This window comes from Corvus hawaiiensis, chromosome 4 (assembly GCF_020740725.1).
Source record: "Corvus hawaiiensis isolate bCorHaw1 chromosome 4, bCorHaw1.pri.cur, whole genome shotgun sequence".
Classification (NCBI taxonomy): domain Eukaryota; kingdom Metazoa; phylum Chordata; class Aves; order Passeriformes; family Corvidae; genus Corvus; species Corvus hawaiiensis.
The window spans coordinates 18,460,338-18,488,236 of record NC_063216.1 but is presented as its reverse complement, the minus strand read 5'-3'; the positions used below and the strand labels follow the sequence as shown (position 1 = coordinate 18,488,236).

The following is a 27,899-nucleotide window of genomic DNA, read 5'->3' as shown; positions in this document are numbered from 1 at the left end:
CATCTAAAAGCTGGAAGCCACTCACAGGTTTATGAGAGCCCTTATTACTGTTCTCTTATCCTCTCTTGTAGAAGCAGCATCAAACATAGCAAATCGAATTCCAGCCCTCGATGCTACGAAGGATAGTGAGTCTCAGCCTGCCTTTGTCCCCGTGATCAGTGCCATTTGCCATACTCACCTTTCCTTTTGTCACCACTACACCACAAAATCCTGGCGGGTCAGGTTACTGCACTGTTCACCTGGCTCTGCCCTATGTTGGAGGCCCCCCTGATGAGGCCCCAGTGTAGCATTTCACTTCTGAGTGGGCTTTTATCACAACAGAAACAGAGACGGGAGCAACAGCAAGACTGAAGGCAACTGGGTTAAAAAGCATGATGAACCAGCTTTGTTTCCCCGTGGAAATCCTTTGGCTGAACAGAGCAGTGATGGTGAGTACCGAGGCTTCTTAAAGCCCAGAGCCCTCCCCAAATGTCACCGTGGCCCAAAGAGACCAGCAGGGCTGTAACCAATGCAGTGAGAAGCCTCAGACATTTGCCAGCGTTCTGCTTCGCTGGGAGATGGGGCTGGCTGATCTGAGGAGCACATGCCCACAGGTTTGGGTTTTCTCTTTCCCCTACAGCTCCAGTAGCAGCACCCAGCTGCCAGCGGCACTGGATGAGATGGATGATGCCTGCAGGTACCCAGGGCACATCCAGCACAGCTCTCCTGCCTCGGGGACCCCTGTGCTCCCAGGGCTGAGAGTCTTGCCCCTGCTCCCTCTTCTCTTTGCGCTGCTGTCTGTCTGTGTGAGCTCTCCTGCTGAGGTTGCCGAGGGATTGAACAACAGATGGGAAGAAACAAAGAACCTGCAAGGAATAATCCCAGATGCAACTGTCCTCATGGGAAAAACATTCTATTATACAGTGCCAGCATTTGCCTTTCAGGGAACAGTAACTCAGTACAAGGTAACACTATTCAATACATTTCCTGGTACAATCCTGCAGCAAAGACATTTGCTTTATGTTTAAAATGAATTCACTAACAATCTCCTTCTAGAAAGTGCCTCAAATGTATTAGAAACAGGTAGAACTGATGGCAAAAATCTCACCAGCATTCACTGCTGGTGCAGCACTTCCCTACTGAGCAAGTAAACAACCTACAGACACATGTGTTTTGTCTACCTGCAGTCTAAAGAATGCAGGGTCTTGGAAATGGACAGTTAAGTGTTGCCACTATGCTAAAAAACACCCAAGACAAGCACTACATAAAAAACCAAGGCACCGTGGTTTCTAAGATTTCCAAATGGATCAGTTGTGACTGTTTCTGAACTTTTATCCAGCTAGAGCTTAGAGTATGTAAAACTGGAGTAGTAAAAGCATTTCCTATCACTAATTCTGTTCCTCTGCCATCCTCTTACGGAGCAGGTCACTTTAGCCAGTGGTGCAGATTTGCCAAAATGGCTGGAATTCAACCCCAAAACAAACACGTTGCAAGGGCTGCCGATGGCCGGGGAGGGAGGAGTGTACCTGTTCAACACTGCTGCCTCTGGAGGGGTGCCTGCCCAGGAAACATTGAGGGCTGCTGGAAACTTCACCATCCATGTGCAGGACAGCAGTTTATCCTTGGAAACGCAGAATTTGAACCGCATGCCAAACAGCTACCAGTGAGTACTGCTGGCCTCCGTGGCTTCTGCTCTAATCAGTGAGGGGAGGGAAAAATTATTTAAAAAAAAAAAAAGAGATGGGTGCTCCCTAATTGACACAGGGCGGGTTTTTCCTGCTGTGGAAATGTGACATCAGGGAAACAAAACTAGAACAAAACCCCACAAAATATTGAACAAGCACATGCTGAATATAAAAGCTGGAGGCTTTGTTGTCCCAGAGCTACAGTGCACAGCAGACATGGGCACAGGGACACTGACTCTCCATTGTACAGATGGCATCCAGCCTCCCTGCTCCAGTTCCTAACTCTTCTGTGAGCAGGGAGAGAGGCAGGCTCCCAGAGAGCCTCCAAATTGCCTCCATAAGACACTGTTTGTTACCACTGGTGGTACTTTCTCAGTGTCAGTACCTACATTTGATGTCTAATGGACTGGGAATATCTCTGAAGTGAATTACTTCCATAATGAGGACAGCATTTGGGAAATTCAGACCACGCCGCTGTGTTCTGCACAAGCAGTGGGAACAAACTTAGTGATCAGTGAAGTTAGTGGAATGGGAAATATTCATATATTCATGGAGAAGGAAGTTTTGGATTAAGAGGTAAAATTTTGAACAATGATCTACTAAATTCAAACAGGGATCTTCACAAAAACTGGGAGGGGTAAAAAGAATTGTTCTTATCCACTTTAATTCTGGACTTTCCATGTCAGGTGTGGGAAGGAAGCTCCCATCACTTCTGCTGAAATCATTCTCTCTGCTGGAGCGGAAACTCTGGACATCCGGGAGCGCCTGTCCATGGTGTGCAGGATGGCTGAGTACCTGCACCTGGACAGCTCCCTGCTGACCCTGCTGCAGCACCCAGGCCCAGCAGCAAGGGCCTCACACATCCTAGCTGAGGACACCGGGCACATCGACCTCACCACCAACCACTACGTGGGGCTCTCCTGGCCGGTCACGTGCGGAGGCTTTGCCCTGCTCCGTGAATTCATCCAAGTCCTGCGGCACAATGTGAACTCACATCACCTCTCACAGCTGCTAGGGTATGAAATTGCAGGCTGGAGAGTACTCAGGAGAGGGGATTATGAAAGAAAGTCTCCAAGACTACACCGCAGGCAATTAATGATCACACCAACACCTGCATTAAAACCAACTAGAATTACCCAGAGACCAGCTGCAGGAGAGGCTTCCAGGCCCTTGTTCTTTACCGTGCCAAGCCAGTTACTCACACCACTTGTGCTGTCACCTACTCAGAGCTCATCAACTTTCTGTGCAGAAAGTAGAACCATAGCAAGTTACAAGATGCAGAATAATATCCACCTTGCAAGTCAAGAAAGCTTGGTCACCTTAGAAATGGACTCAGCACAGGACATGCCAACTAACCCCTCAGTATCCATTATGTTTGCAGACTCTCATTGCCCAGATCTGTCACCTTCCCTGATAACTGAAACCAGGCTTCTCTTCTCTGAACTGGAAGTGCTGCCTGCTAGACCTTCTGGTACATTCTTGCTGTCAGAGCAGCCAGAGCCTCACGTGCCTGAGACACACTCATATTTCCTTTCCAGCAAATCAGAGATATCCACATACCATCTCCTACAGGACATCACTTCAGGTACAGAGCAGCTTTCCAGGCCATGGGTGAGAAACACTCTTCAGGAATGGCCTCACAGCTCAGCAATGGCATTTTCTCCCAAGACAGAATTACATCCATCTTTGACAGGAGAAATGTCAGTATCAGAAGTGCCAGATTACATCAATGAGGCAAAAAGCCACTTTCCAGAACTTGAAAAGCTTTCTGGTGCATCCCTCTCTCCAGAAGCACTCCCTTCACTATTCCAAAAAGCTTCAGTAAGGGCCACAGCTTTGTCTGGCTTCACATCTCCCATCGATGACACATTCCCAGCTGTCACAGCAAGAAGCAGTCTGAGCCAAGTCTTCACTAATGGCTGTGAACCTCAATCTAAACCTTCTACAACTATCCCACAGCCCAGTGGTTTTTCATCTGCTGGAGGGAAAAGCACAGCTTCTTCTGTAGCCCAGAGAGAAGCACAGACCCTCTACTCCAAATTGTTTTTTAGTCCCGAAGCCTCAGCCAGCTTTCCTCACACATTAACCAGCACTGTCCCTGGTAAAGCTGAAGCACCTCCTGGACCAAGTCTGATCACTCTGTCCCACCCTGACACTGCTCCAGTTCTTACTGTGCCAGACTTTTCTGCCTTTCACAAGTCCAGGTTATCCAGACCAACAAATACATTTCCTCCTTCTTGCAGCAGCAGCATGCTCAGAACAGAGCCACAACCCGCAAGGATTTTATCCAGTGGCACAAAGGAATCACTTTCAGACAAAGATCTGGGAACAAGTGGAATTTTGCCAAATGTCACCGAGCCTACCTTGGAGGCACACATCATCTCAGGCATCAAGCCAGATGCTGTAGAAGCACCTCTGGTGACTTTATTCAATGCCACTTCTCACCTGCCCAGCAGCATACCGGGTACGTTTAAGATTTGACTTTCCTTTTATCCTCTTTCCTGCCCTGAGTCCTGCCAGAATAGTTCAACACAGTTTCTTGTGCAAAAGCACAACTTCCCTGCACTAGGGAGGTGCCAGCAGCAGTCTTCCCAATAAGGGAATGCAATTTTTTTTCTCAGCTGGGAGCAGATAACAGCTCAGCTGAATGACCAGGCCCAGCTTTGGCCATCCTATCTAAGGAAAGATGTGGACCCTTAAAAAAGCTCCAAAGGAACACAAGGATGGCCAGAGGTCTCAAGAACATGTCAAACTGAAACCATTAATCTAGAAGACTGAGAAAATACATAGCTTTATATAATATTTTGCTTAAAAGATAAAAGAAGCATTCTCAGAATCTCCTGGGAACTAACACAGCACTAATGACCCTCAAGTGCAGTTAAGATGATTTAAGTTGGACATTAGATAAACTTTCTCACAGTAAGGATGATAAAACATCAGAAAAGATGCTTGGGGAACGTTGTGGAGGGTTTTTAAGAACTGAAGAATAAATATTTATCGAAAATGACACAGAAGTAGTTGAGTATCTTGTGGAGTAAAGAATTAGGCCAGACACACTTTTTAGTCTGCCTTCTCTTTCAACTGCGTGAATCTGTGACTCAGGCTTAAGTTAAGATAACAGAGATCGTTTGTTTGTAGTGCCAGTTGGGTAAATTCATGGCATTATGCCTGAATCACCTTACATTAAATCTGTAAAAGTGTACACATGGGAGATTTTAAACAGTTCCGAAGTGCAGAATCCCAAGCCTTGTTAACGCCCCTCAGAGCCATCTTATTTGTAAAACTTTATTAGACCTACATTAAGTGTGTACCCAAAGCCTAAAACTTTAGCTTTGCAATCAGGTGTCCCAGCAAGCATCATTTGGAGAGAGACTATTTTACAAGAGCATGTGGGGTGTGACAGGAAAAAGGGGAATGGCTTCACACTGACAGAGAGGAGGTTTAGATTGGATATCGGGAAGAAATGGTTCCCTGTGAGGGTGGGGAGGCCCTGGCACAGGTTGCCCAGAGAAGCTGTGGCTGCCCCATCCCTAGAAGTGTCCAAGGCCAGGTTGGACAGAGCTTGGAGCAAGGTGGGATAGTGTAAGGTGTCCCTGCCCATGGCAGGGGGTTGGCACTGGATGAACTTTAAGGTCCTTTTCAACTCAGGCCATTCTTTGATTCTATGATCTGTCAAATCCCGCAGATGGACAATAGAGCCCTAACACAATACTGTTATTAGCGCTCTGGCAAGCACAGGCCATGTAAAAATATAAAAAAAAAAAAAAAAAAAAATTTCTTCTCCAGAGATAGAAGCCACTTGCATTCTCTCCTTTTTTAAAGGGGAGGTTGAACTCCAGCCTGCTTCCCATGGTCCTTCCTGTGCTGGCAGAAACTGGCAAAGGTCTTCAATCACATGCCATAAAAGCTTTTAAACTGTATTCCCAACACTGTGACACATTATTTACATAAGATTCCTTTCACATAGATCTAAATGACCTTTCACCTTGAACTGTAATGATCTCACTTTCACAGAGGTGGGTGAGACACTGCTGCCATCACACCTGGATCCAAGCAGCCGGCTGTTTCCCTCATCTGAAAGACTACAGTTTGTGGAAAGTGCAGGAACTCTTCCTCCATGTTCTGCTTCACAAGAGCTGCAGACTGTAACTCAAGGTAAAAACAAGTTTACTCTTCTGTTCCTGCTTCTGAACACAGCTGCCATTAACCTTTTCATCCACCCTGCAAGGTGCCTCTGGTTTCCTGTATTAGAACCCATGCAGTCCTCAGACTATTTATGACCTAAATATTTGTGTCCTGAATTAATCCCTCTCTAATATTTACATTAGGTAATATATAAGGAGATGGCATGATTTTACTAGTCCTTATCATAAGTGTAGAAAGCACAAATACACATGATCCAGAAATGGCAAGAAGAAAGGACCATTTTTGCCACAAGCTGCAGGAACTCTGTGTTGTGATTCTTCACTCCTTGAGCCTGGTAGCAAACTTCACCCGACAGTGACAGAGAGGAAATTTCCTTTCAGATTTGTCCCCACACTTTATCATCCTCCAGCTTACCTGGTGTCCACTCCCAAATTCTCTGGAACTCTTCAAACCAGGCAGACATGCAGCACTCACAGCAATCCCATCCCAGGCACCCATACTCTCATAAAATCCCCAAACAAAAAAATCCATGATTAATGCTGGAAATAGAAGATGAAACAATACCATGTTGTGGTATTTCTGTGTAAAATTTACTAGAATGAGATATTATTGTTTGGGAAGGGACTATACAAGACCTGAATAATATTTTGGACTAGACAAAACATTGTTGAGGATATTTACAGCTCTTTAAATAAACAGATACCTAAACGCTTAACAAATGAGGTTAAGATGTGATCAAGGACAAGACTTTACTGTTATAAGTTTCAGTTTCAGCACACTCCACAGTCCTGAGGCTGACAAGTTTTCTTTGCCATCATCCAGCAAGAGATAGCAATTTTTTCCTAATTCTTTCCCTCCCTTTTCTCCCTCCTCTCTAAAGGGCAAGCAAACACTTCCCCAAAGCTTGTTCATTCCATTAAATTCCTAACAGCAACCATCGGATGCCTGTTCTTTTTCCCTTTACCTGCCAACACATTTTATGATGAGGAAGATGGCAACTCCACTCAGTTATCTCTACAAATCCTCCCAGCTGACGGCTCTCCGTCGGGATCGGAGAGCTGGCTGCAGTTTGACACCTCCCAGCAGGCCATGCACGGCTATCCCCTGGAGATCAACTTCCAGTATTCCCCTCAGGAATTTGTGCTGTCTGCCACGGACTCCGGAGGTCTGACAGCCTGGGAATCCTTCACCATCGAGCTCCTGAAACCCCCCGAGGTACCGTGCCACCTTTTCACCATGCGGACCAAGAACAGCTACTCCTCTTTCCTGAGGGAGAGGAAAAGGGTGGGTCTGTTCCTGGAGAAGCTCTCCCTCTTCCTGAACTCCAGCAGCCCCAAAGACATCGCACTGGCAGCTCTGCAGCCCGGCTCCACAGTCATCTCCTGGTACAACAGCTCGCTGTGTGCAAGTGCTAACAGATCTTCCAGCTGGTGCGGGAAAGACGAAATGCAGCAGGCCCTGGAGAAACTGCGAGTGCCACCTGGGTCTGTGAGCCCATGCTTTGTCCAGGCCATGCTGCCAGAGTACAGAATCGATGTGACTTTCAGCATTTCCTACAGTGAGCACTGCCCTGCCAGCACAAAGCCCTTCCCCAGGCCTTGCAGCAGCACTGGGCCAACACCCCAAGCCAAGAACGACTCCACAACGAGGAGGAGCCCACGTGCCTTACTGAGCAGTGTTTGTGCCACTGCTGGCGTGGTGCTGGCAATAGTGGGCTGCTGGCTTTGCAGGTGTCCCAGGAGGATGCCTGGACCAGAGCCTGTGTCGTTTCAGACCAACTCCCAGCTAAGCCATGCTGATGTGGAACTGGATGCCCTGAGACCTCGCAAAGCCCCTGTACACGAGTGCAGGGCTTCACCTTCACCTCCATTATGGATCCCACCTTCAGGACCACTTCCCTCCCACAAGCAGTGTCCCAGGCCAATCCCTCACATCACACCACCTTTCCAGCCACCAAGATACCAACTCCCTCCCAACTATTGAGAGGCTCCGACCACCCAGCGCAACCAGGGCAACATCCAGAGGCTTCAATTTTAAAAACTTTTAAATGGTATTAAGATCAAATCCACAAAAAGACAAATTGCATTACAAGGTGCTACCCTTAATAGAAAAAACATAAGTAGGCAGTTAGTGATTTTTACCATGTTTCAATTTAGAATAGAACGTATTTGGCCTACACCTGACAAAGAGACAGTGGCAAAAGCAGAACCCAAGTGAAGGAGGCAAAGGGATCTCCTGATGAAGGCGTAGAATTACAACCCCGTGAAAGTAAGAACAAGAAAATACACATCAAGCTGATGAGGGGTCACAGTCAGTGCTGAGCAAATCTCACTTCATTGTGTCTGCCTGATTCATAAATACACATTTTACATAGAAGAGGCAGAATTGCCACAGAAGGGCCACTACAAAACATGATGTTTCCATTGAAATTCAGAGGTGCTACAACCATAGAGCCTCTAGGCTAGCTTGGAATTTTAGAGTTTTCAAAAAATGCCTGACATTGTCTCTGTCCTTTCAATCTTTCAAAACTTTTTTTAGTGTTTCTGTAAATGCATCCTATGTAGCATTTCTAAAGGCAATGGCAGCTACTGAACTCTTCCTGTAATCTGGTGCAATGTACCTTTAAAGATACATTTTAAAGTTCCAGGCTTGCCTTCTTTACAGTAAAACTGTCTCTTGTCTGCTTCTACCTGGGACAGTTCAAGGACCACAGAGAATTCCTAAAATTCTGCAAAAGAATTTCTAAGGACTTTTCAAACATTTTGAAATCCTTCCAGTTTACCAGATTATCATAAGCAAAATGCAATTCATAACTTAATTATGAACTGCATTTGCAATTACATAATTACAGATTAAACTACTTAATCCGTAAATCCCAATTTTAATCTGCAAACTCTTCTTAGAGCTGACAAAACCTTCCCTGAAGCTGAAAGCAGAGTGTGAAACAGGAGCAAAGCAGCACCAGTGCCACTGTGCAGGGCAGCAGAGAAGTATGGAATGCCCTTTCCAGAACTGCAAAGACCAGCCCTTGCAGTCTCGTATCCCTGTAAGACTCTCCAAGTACTTAAAATACAGACCCCCAGTCACCAGGCCCTGCCCATTTCATCACCAAACAGACTGACCTGGCAGATGCTCCAAAAGTGGAGAACACAGTTAGTAAACAAGCTAAACAAATATGTATTTTAACAGCAGGTGCTATTAAATTTCTCTTCTGCTAATGAAGTATTTAATGCCTGTGCATATTTTCAAGGAGTGCAGCTGAATATTAATGGCACATGAGGAGATGTAACACAATTCCCAAGGCACAGAATGAGCTTTTCAGCTCTAACTCTCCAGCCTAGCAAATTGCAGAGCTGACATTTACATGCTCCCCAGCTTCCTGCCTTAAAAACCCCTCTAGTAAACAAGAGAAACATCCAGAGTGATGCGCAGTAAAATCTCATTAAGACAACCCAGAGACTTATGAGAAGCAATAATTTTGTGGCAGTTTTCTCCATCAGAACATTTCAGATAGGGTATCAAGAGATGTGGTGATGCAAGACATTCTGTTTTCAATGAAATAATACAAATAAAAGCAATAGAAGTCTTCAGACTAGGATCTCCAAGAGTTACAAATTGCTTCTGTAAAAGCTACAAATATTTCACAATATGATAGAAAATATTACCATGCAAGTACTATTTAATCACTCTGTAAAAACAGTTCTAAAATCATTTAACAGAAAACACACCTGCATCAGAGTGGCTGAATAATCACCTTGAAATTATTCATGGTACTTTAGCACAGCTGAAAAAAGGATTCAGTCACAAATGTTAAGTGAAGAATATTTGTGTTCAGATCTATACATCAGGAACTGTGGTATTTAAAGTTGCAGGTGAATATGAACATATTGATTTACTTTTAGAAAATCTCCAAGATGTGTCTCAATCAACTGCAAGATATCCAATCTGTGAGCCCTTCAGTTGCTTACAGAAGCCAGATGCAGATCAGAGGAAGGCCGACACACTTGGAAAGCTCAATAATTCATCTTTCCTTAGCCCATGTGGAAGACAACCCAAAATCTTACAAGGGATCAGATCACAGACGCTGGCTGAGTTTTCCCAGTTGAGAATTCTACTCCCCAGTAGAAGAGGCTCTACTCAAAGAAACTGAGGACAGATTACCTACTTTATCATTTCACAGCCATTCCTATTCAGTGTCTCAGACATACAACCACAAGTACCTTACAGAACACACTTCATCAAAAAATAATTATTAGCAAAAAATTTTATTGTACTTCTGCTTACAAAGCTTTAACTCCAACACAACAACCTGAAAGGCTTTGCTTTCTAAAGACCATTTACATTCCATTTTTTAAAAGTCCTTAAACCAACAATTTTTACCTGTAAAACCCTTCACCCTCCCACCCCTCAGATGAAAACCCAAGACTGGCACTCTCTCAGCTCAGTGTCTGGGTACTCAGTGTGCAGTCTTTTCCATAATTCTGAACTCCTGAGGAATCCTCATATAAATAAAAAGTATTCATGAACCAAAATTAACAATGTTATCAGCTTATTATAAATTACTTGAATTTTTTTTTTTCTTTTTAGACAGTCATCACTGATTTTGAAATAGTATCCAATGCTTCTGGGCAAGGACTTTAAAGCTGACTAACATTTTTGATTACTTGATTTACTCCATGGCAGCAGAGGTTTTCTTCATCCTAAAACTCAACTGGAAAACACTCCAGGACATCTCCAATTTGCACACAGCTCGTTTAACGTGATATGCAGATTTCAAACTTCATAGCAAAAATAGGACTAGAAAAATGTAAAAACCAATCAAACCAGAGCTATACAATTGTATTGAAACAGTACCAAGAGCAATTCCAGCATTAAATATTTTTGCTATTTGGCCAAGTTTTGTCCTGAGAAACAGAATTAATCCTCACTGCCGGCCTGCTTTTCCATTTTCTGTAGTTTCCATTCTGAAATGCAAGACAACAATTGGTAAGGCTTGTTACTGAAAGAACAATCAATAGCTTAAAAAAAAAAAAAAATCACATTTAAATGCTTTCATAAATATTTTTTACTTCACTAACTATCCTATCTCTCCCTACCCCAACATATGCAATCTTATCTCCTCTTAATACTTCTTTAAGCAGCAATCATAAAGCAAAGGTTTCTGCAGAGATACATTTCAGCTGTGAAAACCCATCCATTATCAACCTCACCAAAACACAAAATATTCATGTGACTGCAGAATATTCATATAACTAGAGAATCTATTTTGAAAATCTGAGCTTTGGCAATTTGTTTCAAGGACTTCATTTTCACCCTTCTTACACTGAGCGTTGTCTACCATCATCTGATTTCCTTCAGAGGAGGCTGGTTTGGTTTTCCAGTATTTTTTGTAGAACACAGACTACTGCCAACTTCATTACAGCACAGCCTAAGATTCAACCACTTTATTATCAACAATATTTCTGTATCAGCCATTTCTTCGGAAACTAAGGCAAGCAAAACACCTCAGCTACTATTTAACCCCCCGAAGTTTAATAAGAGTTTTGCTGCAAGGGCAGTCCCTGAGGCACAGGGAAGCCCAGCTCTCCGCAGTCAGCCTTGCTCGGCACAGAGGGAAAGAGAAGCAAACACTGCTCTGGTTCTCCATCAGTGCTGAGAAACAAAGGAATGAATTTAGATATTTTAATCATCAAAAGAGTAGTATCTAATGCTGCAAACTCCACACTGACTACTGCCAAGATATGGGTGGTGATGCATTTCCTGATACAAACCCATTTTCTTCTTTCAGATGTTGATACAGCTCAGCTTTGTTGTTGACAGAGTTCAACCGACCAATAAATTCCTGGTGCTTCCTAGAGTTGGCAGTATTAATTCTGTTGCTCCATAAAGACAGCAAGGACATTGGCCCTAAAATTGTAAGTAAAAAAGAGTCTAAGTGATGAAATTTTTGAATTAACATTACATCATTATAACATCTTAAAGAAATTACAGATTATGGTAATACAACATGTTAAAACCACTAATATTAAAAAACCTTACAACAGGGGCTAAATAAATCCAAAATATGCAAAGTGATAATTTCTGGGGAGTTGCTGCACATGAGATGGACTCTGCTTTAAATGCAGAATCTCAGCATCAGCTCAGCCACTGTGATAGCAAATAATTCACACCAAGGAAGAGAAGGCAGTGAGAACTGCCCGTTCTGACAATTGCACTGCTTAGGCAAGTTGATATTCATTAGCAGGAGACAGTGATTTCTGATACCTGCCCTCAAACAGCATTTCTCACATACAGTAGCTCAAACAGCACCAGCAGGAACATGGCCAACCCCCTGTCAACCCTAGAGTCTATCAGCAGAGCCACACAGTGTCTTGGCATCTCCCTTTTTTTCACAGACCTGGTGAGGTTAACATGTTTTTCAATAATTTCGCAGCATTTAGCATTTAATTAAACATGATCTTCACTGACTTAGCTTTAACTCCAAAATGATTCACCTCATTACTTTAGAAAACACAGACTGATGCAACAACGTCTACCTTTAAAAGAAATAATCTGTTGCAATTGTTCTGGTTTACCTTTTGCCTTTTCAACTGTGGGCATTTCATCCATTGTAATGAGAGGCTTTTTGTTGGGGGGCTCAGGAGAATCAGGGGAGTCTTTGATAACTTCAGCTTCTGCCAGTTCTTCTTTCTCCCGATCCAAAAGACCTTTTAACCTTTTTGAGAGGGAAGGAAAAATATGCTTGAGCAGGACATAATTCTTGATACCATTCTGTACTCCTCGAAATTATAAAAGACCCATACCATAAGAAAATTTCTTTTGACCCCTTGGAATGGGTGACAAACAATAGGGAATTCTAGCCAAATAATCTTCTGGATAAAGCCTTACATAAAGGGAAGGTTCTTAATACAGAGTTTCACTTCAGTTGTTGAGACAATTAGTATCTGAATTTTGAAGGAAAGACTAAATAAAAATAAATACATATACAAATACCATTCAATTTCCTATTATCTTCTCTAGGTGAATTCAGACCCATTCTACACCAAATCCCTTTTATCTCAGTCCCCATTTCTGTTCTGTGTGTGAAAGCAAAGCTGTAGCAATGATCATACACAGGAAGGCATGGAAGCTCATCAGCATGGTGACAGCAGTGTAGATGAAAAGGTCCTCCTATCCTACATGCTCCCAGCACGCACAAAACACGTGCAAATTAAGCTTATTACTGTGAGCTTTTGGGATCTCTTCAGAAAGTAGTTTGAAAGAAGGAACAACACAGAACAGACTGACAGGTGCTGACCACTTAAGACAAGCTACAATAACAACATGAATTACAAACAGGAGGGAAATGGACATTAATCCTTATGTTCAGCTGAAGAGAAGAGCCAAATCAAGCTGGGTTGTTTAATCAACATGAACACTAAACTATCTACAGCTCAAAGGAAACAACTGCTTGTCCCACGTTTTCAGCCATGCTTTAGATTCCCACAAAGCAGTTTAACATCTAATAGGTGTGTGGTTATGATAGAATCCAACAGCAGGAACTCCTCAAGCTAAAACACCCAGCTAAGTGGTCAACCACTAAGAACAAAAGTTATGCTACACTTTGATTTCACTTCAGAAAACGTACCTCTCTGATTCCTGCCATGGCTTATCTGATTCATAGTCTTTGCCCAACTTCTCTGACTTGTCCTCTTTGTCTTCTCTCTTTCTGCCTCGTTTCTTGCGCTCCTCCTCCTCCGGGGGTTTGCTCCTGCACGCCATGAGACACTCGAGGACTCGCTGGTGTTTGTCAGAGTTGTTTATGTGTGCTCGGACAAGGGTCTCCAGCTCATTCCACATAATGCGGTACTGCTCATCTCTGAAAGGCCAAGAAAAACACACCATGTGAAGGATTACCAAAGTCATTCAACTACTTAATGAATGCAGACCTTAACAAACAAAAAAAGAACCCCCAAACCAAAAATAACTCCAAAGAGATCGTCTGTCCTCCTGTACAGAAAGTCTCCCCTCCTGGGATTACTCCATTCTTGAAATCACATTAACATTTCCCAGTTAACACCCAGAGTGAAGTTTAAATTGAGATGGATTATGGCCACTGAAATCATGTTGTTCCACAAGACCTCACTGCCAAAAGGCACTTGTAAAATCTCTCAGGTGCTTGCTAACAATGCAATGTCAGAGGGCCACTCATGTACTGACAAGCAAATGAATTATTACATTATTTGGGTTAAAAAAAATAAGGAAGAATTGCACCACACTACTGTCAGTAACTCCCTGTCATGTAGGCAAACCAGAATTTCTTTTCAACCAATTCTTGAAAATACAAGGAACACATCCAAATGACTGAGGTATCAGAATATTCTACGCTTATTTTAAAGAAGCACCCCATATTTTAAATAACTGTTTCAAAAGGATTTAACTATTCTCATATATACCAGTTTTAATGCACTGTTCATTTATAATATACTTAAGTTTTCCTTTTTATTAATTTGAAATTATTCCACTTTGTTTGTCCAATTTGTATCAATCTCTCACCTTTCCTGATGACTATCTTTGATTTCATATTTTTTAACATATTTAAATTCTTAGGCAATAAAATTAGAGCTTTTTTCCCTAACATACAGCAGTAATGTTATAGCCCCTAAATGATACAGGTGAAGTATTCACAGCATTTGGGTGGTGCACATACAGCATTTAGTTTACTATGTATTATTTTTAGCCATACTTCAAAAATTTGGTATGAAAACATTGTCAACAGAGTATTTCTGAAAATAGTCCAGCATCAACAAAGAGAGATATGCATGTAACCTTTTTGGCCCCTTTCCTCTGGTACCAACTGTTGAAATTGGCAGTGGATCGTTCTTCCTCTCCATGTCTACCAAATTGTATATTGTTTTTTGACAATTCAGCACATCCTCATCAGTCATTGCTTCCTTTACAATCACACTGGCTAATGGCACTACCTGCAGGACAAAACAGAAATGAACAAGAAAACGTGTGCACGTCACAGGAGAGCAACAAGAAGAATAAAATCAAAAGCAATGGAACAACACACAACAAAACCCCACCCTCTTACCCTCAGTTTAGTACTAACTCCAAGTATAAGCAGATGCTTTCTTTACCCAGCAGCACTGCAGCTGTCAGGTTCAAATATTCCACCTTATTTAAATGGCATTCCAATAATCTACTGCATTAAATACAGTTACTTCAGTAGAAATAAAGCTGAAAATAAACTGATTTTGTGGCAAGGGATTTATCACCCAACAGAGCTGGTATTTCATCCAGTGACAAGGGGACGCAATCTAGGAACAGAACAAAAATTTACACAGCCCAGGTTACTTACAGCTTGCATGTTGAAGATGGTGGTCTGAGAAATAATCATAGGCCAGTAACGAGTATGTTTCTCTAACTGATCTTTTGCACGTTCCAATGGAATTTCAAGACTTCCATCGATCTTATATCTGGGCTCTAGAAAAGGAGTTAATCGGTTTTCCCTCATAAATTCACCAAAATCCTAATGATAACCAAACAAGATACAATTAGGCATTTCTCTAACAAAGAAACTTTCAGTGAACGGGCTAAACAGCTTAGCCTTGCTTATCACTAACTTTGTACCATCCCACTGCCACACCTGACCCTACCAAGCACAGCCCTGTCTCTAGCTCTCAGATGGACATGCATTAACCAGGGGGAACACAAAAACAGGGGCACAGAAATATGAGGTAAAAATCAATGTACGGGTTTTGATGAGGAGGACTTCCAGATCTGCAAGGTAGTTCATGTATGGGAAGAATTACTTTTTCCAGAAGGAACTTCTGCTTGTTTACAAGAGATATCAAGGATGTGTTGAAAAAAATAAAGGACAAACAAAATGCATGTCAGCTGATTGTCTGACACCAGGGTTCAAAGCTGACTTCATCTTTTCTATTTATTGTACACACCACTCATGTGCAATCTCTCCTTTGACAATAAGCACGATACAGTCCTACGTGTATCCAAGCCACAGAAGAAACTTACCAAGAAAAATGTTTTTCTAGAACCAGAACAAACTAAACACTCCTAGTGCATTAAGGAGGCATTCCTTGATGCAGAAAGCATTTTATAAAGCAGGGCTAACAATTAACAAATGTAGTATTTTGTACTAAATATCTATCAAGGTATTTATTACATAGGAAGCTGGACCATGCAGTCCAGTCCAACATTTCCTTCCCACATGACTGCATCTGTTGTCCCGTGATAGAAGCAGCAGTGTAGGACAGAAAGACCCTTACTGTGATCCTGTAGTCAGTGACCCTCCCGCCGCACCCCTCGCTAATTGAGGGGGGATCTTCCAGAATCGAGCGGGAGCTGCTCAACACATGCAAGAAAATCTCTCCCCCGTGGCTGCTGAGCATGTGGCTGATGACCTTTGAGCCAGACTTGCGTGGCTGTTCCAACAACACCGAACGACCTGGTGGAAAGGAGATCAGTTTCATTCGCTACTGTGTGCTGCAATTTTAAATTCAGAGCTGCATAAATACAGGTTTGTGCTCAGCCAAGAAGAATCTGAACCCACCAAGGTGGTGTTCTCACCCAGCTGAACAAGAAACTGCCATCTCCTCATTGTCTTGACACAGAACAGCCTTAAAATTTTACAAAGCAACACCAAAAAGCCTCTCCTGGACCAACCAATCAATATTATTTTAGGAAAAGATACACATTCATAAAGCATTCCAATGACCCTGCTGGAGAAACACTCTCATTAAAAGCAACCTCCAAAAAGTAATAAAATAACCTTTTGAGTATAAAGGTATCAGTTGATACCCCTTGCTAATGCTTAAAATGGACACTGTTCTTCAGGCAGAGAAATAAAACTGCTTTTGTCCTATTTTCAGTAAAATACACCAAGCATAAAAGGGTGCATTCTCCAAATAAGTTTCTTTTTATCAGGAAGCAAAAAGGACAAAAATCAGAAGCATGTGCTTATCTGAAATATGTTATTAATTTTGGTTCTAACCATTTTTATTGATCAAAGGACATTTTCACTACACAATCTCTAGGGAAAAATACACTAAGATACAGTGTTTAAGAAAACCACTGCACATTTAGACAATCAAATGACCTGACTGAAGGAAACATTCCATTAAAAGGATGTTTGTAATGCCATTTTGTTTGGAAACATACAAACCTCCATTTCAATACTTGTTCCTTCTTTGCATCTTTCCTCCCATCTTTAAGCTCCAAAACACATTTGCCTTGGAGGACATTTAACAACTTTCTTTTCTTATTTATAGGACGTGTTAAAATAAACTCAGCATTTTTACAGTCTATAGACATTACTGCTATACAAACCAAAATGTGCTAAGTGCTCTATTTACAGAATTAAAAATTAAAACATTGAATAATTAGCCAAGGACACAAATTTACCATTAAGGAGAAAGTTTGTAAGGCAGGAAGAAGGTCTGCTATTTACATCTACCGGTGAAATTCTGTATGCGCCAGTGCAATAGTGCAGTTCTGAAAAATAAACGAGTAGAAAAGTTGAGTGTAATTCCAGAGTCAGAAAAAACAGTCCACAAAATAAAAGAATGGAAGAGGAGGAGGCTAGTCCACAATGAGCAGAACTAAGAAGTCTAGATGCCTCTCAATCTCAAAGTCCGCTCCTTTCACCATCTCCTCACTGGGAGGACTCCCAAGCACCCACAGCTCTGAGAATCTCATACATTCCCAGGCCCTATTTCCAGCAGGAACCCTAATTCTTTATCTCCTGAACTGCTTCACTGAACAGTCTGTCTGCTCTTATTTCTCTTATCTGTATATTCAGCCTGCTGGCTCAATGAGTCAACATAAATTGCTAATAGTTGAGAGAGTGCATGAGCTGAATGGCCACACGATTCCTATGTTACCTCAGATCTTCCCTTTCTCTCCTGTACTCGCATTTGTACAAGTTACCAACCAGTTCTGGAGGATTCCGTGTCACCTACCCACACTGTTGGTTCGTGGAGTGCACCATTTCAGTGTCACAGTTTCCTTAAATGTGCCTTCTCTGCTATTGCCACCCATGTGATTATCACCTGCAGAGAAAGGCAGAAAAAGGGGGTGATCAACTAGTTTCTTTATTACAGCAGAACAACTTTTAAGGTACAAAGTGTATGTAACATGAACATATACACAATGTAATGCAAATTTAAAACTTAGATACCTAATTTTTTGACAGTAAGAAAGTTCCACATATGTTTAGTTCTATCAATAACAGGCAGTTTTTTCCTGCTAAAATGCTCAGGACTTTTAAGACAGTATCTTTTTTTAAATTTTGCACACAGAAATCAGAACTCTCAAACACTAGAGCTGATTGTTTCTTGTACATACTATATTCCCAAAGTCAATTAAACTGATCTAAAGGCACATCTGACAAGATTAGTTTTTTGGGGAAAAAGTATTTGGCCTCATCATCCAGTCTCTTTGCCATGTCAGATTCAGCCTGAGTTCTCTCAATGCATTCAACTGACCACAGATGCTTTATTGTTAAAGTACTTTCATACAAGGTCTCACTGATCTTGCAAGAGCCACCTAAATGCCTTAAACCACCTATTATCAACACTCCTTTACATTAAACTACATTTCTTCTATACAGTTTTGAGAATCTTTATGATCTTTGACTCTCATTGTCTCAGGAAAGGATTAACAGGATTAACTGCAGAAGTTTCAGAATTACAGCAGCACAATATTTGGGAGGAATGACACAGGTACATCAACATGCAACACTGTAGTACAGTAGGGTTGAGTCTAATCTTACAACAGGTTTTATTTCCTATCAAAGACATTTATTCATGAAGGACTCATTTGATGTGCTTATCAGCCATGCAGGTAACTTGTAATAGTTGGGGGATTTTCCATTAAATTAACTGGAACAATTTAAGAAATTCTCTCTCTGAATATCTGAAGGGCAAATTTATTTAATCTGAAAATTCCTTGGCAACATTTCAGAGGAATAAGACCAATGCAATTGAATTCCTGCTTTCCTAGCACCAGAGCTATTACAGCTGAAATACGTATTTAGAAACAAATGAAAGAACCTAAAATTTACAGCAGCTAAGTAGAGACTTTTTCCTCTCAAAGTTCTGATGGGGAAAATGTGGAGAGGAAATGCTGTCAGAGTTCGCTTCTCTGTTCTTCTAGCAGACCTAATTCCTTGAGCCAACAGGTTTTACAAAACTGCTTCTGAGCCCTGGCAATAAAGCTTCAAGATTTCAACATCATAACACCAGTTCAGCTGAGGCCGAGGTCATTACTGGGACACCCAGTGCATCTCATCAATCTTTAGTCATCCACTCCCCTAGAATGTGGAGGGCAGCACTTGGAGATGACAAAGGAGTTACCTCCTCTTCCTCTAAGTAACGGAAAAAAAGCACAAACTCCCCAAAATGGTTACTTATGGATCATATGACATTTAATTCTACTAATACAGAAGTTACAAGCTGATTTTTAACGAAGTTTTGCATCAGGCAGTTTCCTCAACAAAACAGTTCTGCATAATGCTTAGTGTTGTGCTTTTCTAATTTCAGTTGAGCTATTAGAAATTCACCCCAGAGGAATACTAGGCAATAATTCCAAATTTACAAAAAAAAAAAAAAAGATAGTAGGTATTTCAATACAACAAAAAAGCTCAACAGCCAAACAAGTCTTGTTTTTTCCAAAGCAATTATTGTCATAAACAGGCCTGTGGGATGTGATGCAAACTATTATTACTTAACAAAGCTCAATTGTGCAAGGCATAATTTTGCACAAATACCCACAAGAGGGACTTCATTTTGTAACATCTCCCTGCACATCTGGTCTTTTACCTACTTTTTATATCTCAGTAAGAAGCTGACATGTCCTTCAAATCTCTCAGCAATATCCTGAACATATGTTGAATTTCACCTATTTTCTCACTGCTATATTCCTATTGCTGTACTAAAGTATGTCAATGAGTAAAACTCTAATGCCAACATTACAAATGAAGTTTTTTGGGTTGCAAGGAATAATTGAAATATTTTCTATTTGAGCCTGAAATTTACATGGATTTGAAGCTCACAATCTTCCTTTGTGAATATTCCCAAAGAGGCTGATCAAAAGCCACCTTCAGAGCACCATTTCTACTCACCACTCTTTAAAAAATCCACGTGTGCCTCTTTGTGATGAAGCAGCTCCACATCATAGTTGGCTGATGTGTTAGCATGTTGTTCTTCCTTCAAAAGAGAAAGGTAGACAGAAATAGAAATATTTTAGCTAGAGATCAGCATTTTCCTAAATGAATGATTCTACATTTGCCTTTCAGTCCAGAAGAAAACAAAAAGCCTCCAAGTGCCTCAGACAACAACGGGATTGCAATGTTGAGGAAACTGTTTGCTCTCTGAGCAATTTAAAGATGCAGCCAACTGCTTTTCCTCATATTTTCTTTTTTTTTTAAACCCTCTTCATGTTTTTGCAAGTGTCATCACAGGGTGCAGAGTATCAAATAAAGGTAAAAACTAGGCTTAACTACTTTGTTTAAATTAGTGAAGTTAAGGAAGCCTTCAAAATGTTAAATAAACACCAGAAGTTATGGCTTACTGAGCAACAACAAAGGGTCACTGCAGGGTGGAGTGACAATTATTTTTCATAACCAAGAATCAAGAATCCAAATCAAAACCCACACTTCGAACTTACTATTTCTTAAGCTTAAGGTAAGAAGTGCACTGCAGCTGCAAGTTTATAACTAAAAAAAATGTACTTTTGTAAAGAGGACACTGCATCTTTAAACAGCTGCAGAGGATTAGCAAAAACAGAACAGTAACTCTGATAATTTACTCCAAGTTTAAAAAGAAAAACAATTAAAAACAAAGAAAAAAACCACAGAGAACCCAACATAGTCTATTACTATATGGACAAAGGCAGAAGGGAGAGGCACACCAGCAGCACACAGGTCAGAAAGTTACAGACAAGGTATTTGCAAACTGAAGTCACATTTATGCCATGACCCACATCAAACTCATAAAAGCTGTGAAAATTATTTTGGTATCATGTTTTAACTTATAAAATCCATACAATACTGCTAGTTTTCAAAGATGCAATTAATGATTGACTGTGTTAAAACTTAATGAATTTTTTATATCATGGAAGTTACCTGCCCCTGGCTCTTTTTGTTTGAATACTGACACTTCTGTCTCAATTGTCTCTTGCTGCCTGATCAGAAAATTACTGTCAACTTAATACTTGACATTCTCAACCACACTAATTTCCAAGTATCAAAAAAAATTAAATATATGGACATAACTTCCACCACAAGATGCTTAACTGATTATGTTTCTTAACTATGTATATCCTGTCCCCATCTCATGTTTATGGATCTTCAGAGTAGAAAACTCACTGGAAAACCCTTGGTCAAAAAGCAGCTATTAGTTACAAACACCTTTATGTCGGGTGGGCATGATAATGAAACAGAGGAAAAAGAGACTCACTATGCCACTATAATAATGCACAAGGGTCAAGAATATCTAAACACAACTAGAAAAAGACAAAAGAATCACAGACAAATTGATCTGAAGTAAACGAGATTGTATTTATATAAAGTAATATAAACAAAACTGAAATAACACTTGTATTGCTACATCAAAAATTGAGATTCAGCAATACAATGTTTTGTTCTGTGATCCTTCTTTACTTTTTTTTTCCCCTTCTTTATTTTTACTAACCTGGTCACAGACATTGAATGTGGGCTAATAAAAGGAAAAAAAAAAAAACAAAACAGAAAATATGATATGGAGAGAAAAACAATGTAAAAAGTCAATTAAAATAAACATCAAAAGTTTTCAAACACATTTAGAAGTGATGCAGCTGGTTAACACAGAGCTGTAGACACAACATTACCTTCATAGGGATGTTAGTTATTGTGGTTGAAGCCAGATCAAAGTGTTGCTGTACCAGAAGATTCAGTTTTGTAGCCAGGTGCCTCCCTGCACGGACACTGTGCACCTCACTGGTTAGAACAGGGGAGAGCTGAAATAAATTGATATATGGAATTCAAGGTTTAGGCTGGGGTATCATTCAACAGTACAGTTTGATCAACTCTCAAATAAGCATTTATGCTCCTAAAACTACCACCCAAAAACCCATGCCAGGGGAAACTACCAAGGAAGAAGCAAAAACTATTTGCATTCTGAATTTTGAGCTTATGCTACAGATGCAGTTCCTACAAAAAAAAGTGTGCGAAAAAATGTGAGTCACTAATTCTTAAGAGGAAAAATTGGTACCACAACATGGGGAATAAATCTTAACAGCAGCTCTGGGCAAACTTTTTCATTCTTTTACCTGCTGAGTAATTTTTAGCGAAGTAATTTTTAGATGTCTACCTGTAAGTGCATCATACATACACAAGGCAAATAAACACAAGCTAGAAGATGCATTTGATTTCTTCCCTAGCCAACAAGAACATTGGGCTGGGGCTCAAAAACAAAACGAAACTAACACAAGAAAAATTACAACAACAACAAAAATCCCCAAAAGCCCTAAAACAAGAACCCCCAAGCAACCAAAAAAAGAAATCCCAAGACCCAAACCCAGTGACTGCCTTAGAGAGAAGTAGTCAATTTATTATCTTCCACTGACAATTTTTTAGCACAACTACAGCAGAGTTCTGTAGAAATGAATCACAGGAAGGTAGCCCCTTATAGTCCTTTTTATATACCAAATAATATGCAGCACTACATGCCTTTCATGTTGAGATATTTTTCTGGAGTCTTTTCTTACAGACAGCACATTAAAATGCAGAGCAGACTTCTGAACAGCAGAAGATATTACAGATATTTTGTATGTACTTGGTTTCAAACAACCACCACATGTGCTTTTGCTACTGAACAACTGAGAATAATTTGCACTATTTTCAGTCTGACATGGTTCCTAATCCTGGGATAAATTTTCTCATTTTAAGCTCCTCACCTCTTTTTTAGGACGATCTGAAACAAGGCTGTCTTCACCAACTGGGTACGTGTGGATTAACACCAGTTCACATTTCTGAATCTGCATTAGACTTAAAAACAAAAACATTTTGCTTAGCCTACAGTATGGCTACAGACTATCTCTTAAAATTAAATTAATTCTGATATCTAGAGCACAGAATCATAACAAATGTTAACAACATGTTGTTTCTGAAAGTGTGCTGCAGAAACTAGGTTACAGATACGATTTTCAAAAGCACAGACTTCAAAGTAAGTTCTTACCAGATTAAAAATAAAAGCCTAACATTTCTTGCTCTTCAGATGCTATAGCACTGTGCTTCTTTTTGGACACATCAATGGAGTAAGTCCTTAACTGGTGCAATCTGTTCAGCTTTATTCAGCTGAATATTGACACTACACAGGATTTGTGTCTCCAAGTGTAAGTATGAATGAGGGGACTCCAGGGAACACAAAAACAACTACCCCAAACAGCATAGAGAGATGGGACATGTAACAGGATATATGCTGAGATACTGATGTGGAAGTTTGGAGTGATACAGATATTGTACCACACCTCTACCTACAGGAATGAGACCTTCCTGTCTTTACAATGGATTTAACACCTAATTTCCCCAGCAAGACCCTTTATACATCCATGAAACTACAACTGCAGCAGGAAAAAATAGTAGACTGCGGCTTCTGCTATTAAAGTGCCTGAGGAGCAACCAGGAATACGATCTCAACCTACTACAACTTTACAAGGCAACACAGTCCCATGGCCAAACACTTCAGAGTTTAATTAGACAAAACATATGGTGGAGAAAGACTTCTCAGAGGAGATGCACTCTGTATTTCAAGATTCTTTATCTCAAGTGAAGTGCCAGGCAATAGTCATTTAGAAACTTAAAAAAACTAGTTTCAAAGAAGTTAGCTGTTTTAGTCAAAGAAAGATAAACATAAAAGTAATACAGTATTATCAAGAAAAACTGCACCAGATGAATTAGTGATTAAAAGCACAGTGTATAACAAGGTATAGTTATGTGTCTCATTTTGGAGCAGATGTAGAGGGTAACAAGCTAAAGAAATCCTGTCCTATTAGAATGAAGGATGATACTGGAAAGATAATGATCAGCCAACGATATCATGATTCACCACCTTCTGCTTCACACAGACATTCATTCAAATAGCTTATCAGAGTGAGTTTTGTGACAAAAATACATCCGTATTTCACAGAGGATCCAAGACACTCTGTAAAAAGTATACTCACTGGTCAGAGTTAGCTGCAAGCTTGTTGTGCTCATGAATGGTCTCCTGAACACAATCCTCCAGCATCCGAACATGGCTGTCACTACAAAGAAACGGTGGATTTCTTTTAAGGCTGATTCATCAATCCTCCTTTTCAAAGCCACTGAATATTCTTCTACTGTCTCAAGCGGGAAATCTTTGAAACTTGACTTTTTACTGTTAGACCCCCATAAACAAAACCTTTGATAAGGTGAGAAGTGCTCTAACAAGGACCTGTGCAAAGAAGCTGCCTGCAACCCTTGTGGGAATACCTGGAATCGCTCTGTGCAGGGGCAGGAGCCCCAGCACACCCACAGACTCCCATCTCCCCCACCTTTTGGCATTGGTGATGCAGATGATCCTGCCCCGGTTGCCCACGCGCTCGGCGTTCTCCATGAGCGTGGTGCGGGCCTCGTGCTGGTACTCGGTGATCTTGCAGAGCGCCTCGACGGCCGCCACCAGCCCGTGCAGGATGCTGCAGCACTCGGGGTCCGCCCGCGGGTTCGGCGGCCCCACCGCTGCCAGCGCCGCCATCAGCTGGGCACAACAAACAACTGTTACCCAAAGGGACCTCCCACAGCGTTCAAACCAGCAGCGAAAAGGCAGCCTTTGAACACACTGGACATGCAAATCAACATTGCTGGGACAAAAGCAATTGAACAGTTAACGAGCATTATCACGTTGGCAGCTTTCTGGAAAACATTTGGCCCTAAATTATCCTTTGCAATTCAATTTATTCATTGTGACTAAATATTCTCATTTTTACAGAAAAACACCTGACTATAATAACAACTTATATCAAATATCTGAAGGACATTCTAACATTGTTAGTTGTCTTCTGCTTTTATTTTCTGAGAATTTGGAAATGCATTTCCTCCATAAAGTAAATTTTTCAGAGAATGAGCCCTTTCAGTATGACCACAAAGAGGATATTTACAATTAATGTATTTAACACACGTTATTCGCCTCTCATGTAAATGTTTTTAAAAAGAATTCAAGTTCAAGAAGCAGCACCAAATTACAGAAGAAATACGTAACTAATTTCTTCATAACGTTAATTTTAAATATTTAAGTCTATACTTAAAGACATTGGATTCTTTTCAAGTCTTGTCTATAGAATAATCCAGGCTCACAGGCAGCTACTTGAAATTCTGTTATACAACAATTTCAGACTAGATCCACCAACATTGTAATCAACCAGAGTTATTTCATACTGAACAAAATGTTTATTTCACAATGAAGTCAGAATTACAAAACAAAAGAACGGCTACAAATCATACCTCCTGCAAATTCTGATCTTCTTGAGTCCAAGAATTCAACACATGAGCCCCAGAGTCACTAACAATGAAATTCACCTACAAGGATCAAAAAAGCACATTAAGATAACAGCCGTTGCATTGTTACTTCCCCAAATCCAAACAAACACGAATTGCACTTCTTTTTCTGATAGTAGGGAGATAACATGCAATGACAAGCCAAACTCAAAATAACAAACCCACAAAAATCACACACTCCTGCTGTATTCAGTTTTCCCCTTAGTAATATGATGAACAACTTCTACTTATATTTGTATGCCACAAAATCATTTTCTACACCAAATTAGATTTTCCAAACATTAGCATTTTAAGAATCAGATAATATTTCCAGTAGAACAGCTACAAAATAAAGTGAATTCTAATACTGTAAACTGCACATCATTCTCCAACATCTGTCACAGTACATCATGGGATAGATATCTACCAAGAGCTAATAAACATCACTAAGAAAATATGGTCTTCTAAACAAGGAGCTGTGTGTACCAGGAGCTCTCGTTTCATGATGATCCTACCTCTTCCTAAAGCCCAGAATTCCTTCAAAGTTGATCCCAAAACTCTTATGGAGCGCTACCACGTGTTTAGCAACAAAATTCAACTTGAGACAATACTTCACTCATGTTTTTGTAAAGTCATAGCTCAGGAGAGCACAATAATAAATCTCTAAGTTGCCCTAAAGCAGCTCTCTGTGTTTTGCACCAAGTTGTAAAGTGGCAGTAAGACAAGGAAAGGTTCCAAAATTAAACACGTAATGAGATTCATATACTACCACAACCAATTAAAGGACTATAAAGTATATAAACAGCAAAAATAAATTTTTAAGTGATAAACTATATTTGGTATTTCACTCTAAACACCACAAAGATTAAAAGACTTAAATAAAACATGTATCAAGCACGATATGCAGCATGGCTGGCAGAACTTACCAGCTTCTTGAAAGGGAAAATATCATACATTATTCTACAGTACTCCATGGATGACTCCACTGAGCAGGTCCACAGGGACTTGGAGATGGGTGCCAGAGGAATAATCCCCTGGGTACGGTTCTTCACTAACATATCGAATTCCACGTGCTGCCTGCATGATTCTGCCATGTAGGGGCAGTGATCCACAACGAAAACAGTTTTGTGAGACTCAGAAAATATTTTCATTTTCTTCCTGAAAGAAACAGACATCGAAAGCAGAAAGAAATTGCACATGGTGACAGAAAAACCAAACAAAACACACCATAAGATGACTGTGCAATCTACACGTAACATCCTAGAAATATGCAGGTCTTAAGAGTCCAAATTTAGTAGACTACATCTTTTATGAGAAGAAACTATTTTTCCTCAGGAGGAAAAATACAGAGGAAAGTGGAATTATATTGCTGAAAAGGCAAAAAAAATGCATAGTATTACTCTCCCCACTTCTCTATTTAAAACCAACTTTAAAGAAGAAGTACAGAAACTGCCTCCTATTTAAAGCTTATTTCCTAAAATAAGTAACGCGGAAAAAAATAATTTATGATGAAGCTCTAAAGACCTTTAAGTAGCATAATCAGAATTTTAAGCCGATTTTCAGTCCTGTCTTTGCTAAATATACCTTTATTTTTAAACGAATAATTGCATCTGTACTTCAACACCTCACTGACAAATATCCTAAGTGTGAAATTATGAGAATCTCAGAACAGTTACAACTGGAAGGAACCTCCAGAGATCAGCCGGTCCAACCCCCTCCCAAGGCAGGGTGACCTAGAACGGGTAATGCCTTCACGGGGGTTTGGAATGTCTTCAGAGGGAGACTCCACTCCCTCCCCGGGCAGCTGCTCCACGGTTCTGCCACCCCTTAATGTACAGAAGTTCTTCCTCATGTTGAGGTAGAACTTCTCGTGTTTTAGTTTACGGCCACTGCTCTTCGTCCTGTCGCTGGGCACTACCGAAAACGGCAATTTCTACCGTAAGAATTTGTTTTTCCATGTACTTCTGCTGAATTACAGAATACACAGAACCAAAAAATACATACAAGCTCATAGAAAAGCCTAAAATATTAAAGCAACGAGGATCACAGAACTCAGACGGCGGCTTCCTCGGAGGGAGGGAGAGGAGCAGGCTTGGGCCCCGTGCTCGGCTGCAGCTGGCGGGGCTCACCGCGGCCCCTTCGGCGTGAGCCACGGCCGCTGCCTGCCCGGCCCGAGGCCTCGCAGCCTGTCCTCGGCGAGCCCGAAGGGCCGGGGCAACGCCGCTGCAAAGCGTTAAGGGGACAGCAAGTGTTTCTCACCTGGGCCGGCTCCTCCTGTGGTGCAGCAGCCCCGGTCCCGCTCCTCGCCGCGCCCGGGCGCGGCCGCGGCCCCGCTCCGAGGAGGAGGAGGGACGAGGCCCGCGGGGCGCCCTAGACGGGGCCAGGCGCGGGCGCCTCCGGCCGGGCGCCCTCCATGTCCCTGCAGCGCTCTGCTCCCCCTCCTCGGGCGGCTCGGCGGGGAGCGCGGGGCCCGGGTCCGGCCTGCGCGCCCGGCGCCCGCGGGGGTGGGAGAGGCGGCCGGAGCCCCCCCCGCTCCGCCCACCCCTGAGCCCGCG

The 27,899-nt window shown here is 41.4% G+C and overlaps 2 protein-coding genes across 3 annotated transcripts; one reads left to right on the top strand and one right to left on the bottom strand.

The window, feature by feature from the left end:
- Window positions 1-335: 335 nt before the first annotated feature.
- On the top strand, window positions 336-10,451 carry LOC125324597 (dystroglycan 1-like). The gene is made up of 8 exons (XM_048300643.1): window positions 336-428; window positions 620-944; window positions 1,404-1,642; window positions 2,351-4,128; window positions 5,679-5,819; window positions 6,691-7,368; window positions 8,714-8,856; window positions 10,398-10,451. Exons 2-8 carry the CDS (start codon window positions 660-662, stop codon window positions 10,449-10,451), a joined length of 3,318 nt encoding a protein of 1,105 aa, XP_048156600.1. The 5' UTR covers window positions 336-428; window positions 620-659.
- On the bottom strand, window positions 10,057-27,812 carry INTS13 (integrator complex subunit 13). 2 transcript variants are annotated; one of them, XM_048301599.1, is made up of 18 exons: window positions 27,604-27,812; window positions 26,271-26,502; window positions 25,312-25,386; window positions 24,366-24,568; window positions 24,015-24,095; window positions 22,749-22,839; window positions 21,681-21,809; window positions 21,506-21,529; window positions 19,936-20,020; window positions 17,774-17,863; window positions 17,217-17,306; window positions 16,082-16,260; window positions 15,154-15,324; window positions 14,619-14,773; window positions 13,438-13,668; window positions 12,386-12,525; window positions 11,582-11,717; window positions 10,057-10,774 (listed from the first exon to the last, which is right to left on the bottom strand). In XM_048301599.1, exons 2-18 carry the CDS (start codon window positions 26,493-26,495, stop codon window positions 10,735-10,737), a joined length of 2,145 nt encoding a protein of 714 aa, XP_048157556.1. In that variant the 5' UTR covers window positions 26,496-26,502; window positions 27,604-27,812; the 3' UTR covers window positions 10,057-10,734. The 2 variants fall into 2 exon arrangements, with proteins under 2 accessions (XP_048157556.1, XP_048157557.1); XM_048301600.1 differs by lacking the exon at window positions 21,506-21,529 and having other exon boundaries at window positions 27,604-27,809.
- Window positions 27,813-27,899: the final 87 nt, after the last annotated feature.

What these genes read in the sequence shown, in the direction of transcription:
- LOC125324597 (XM_048300643.1), top strand. Translation starts at nt 660, where the DNA reads ATGGATGATGCCTGCAGGTACCCAGGGCACATCCAGCACAGCTCTCCT. An exon ending in GAACAGTAACTCAGTACAAG is followed by an intron (nt 945 to 1,403) that starts GTAACACTATTC and finishes CTTACGGAGCAG; the next exon opens with GTCACTTTAGCCAGTGGTGC. An exon ending in CCTGCCCAGCAGCATACCGG is followed by an intron (nt 4,129 to 5,678) that starts GTACGTTTAAGA and finishes TCACTTTCACAG; the next exon opens with AGGTGGGTGAGACACTGCTG.
- INTS13 (XM_048301599.1), bottom strand. Translation starts at nt 26,495, where the DNA reads ATGAAAATATTTTCTGAGTCTCACAAAACTGTTTTCGTTGTGGATCAC. An exon ending in AAGATCAGAATTTGCAGGAG is followed by an intron (nt 24,569 to 25,311) that starts GTATGATTTGTA and finishes TGTTGTGCCCAG; the next exon opens with CTGATGGCGGCGCTGGCAGC. An exon ending in TCACTGACTACAGGATCACA is followed by an intron (nt 15,325 to 16,081) that starts GTAAGGGTCTTT and finishes GGTTATCATTAG; the next exon opens with GATTTTGGTGAATTTATGAG.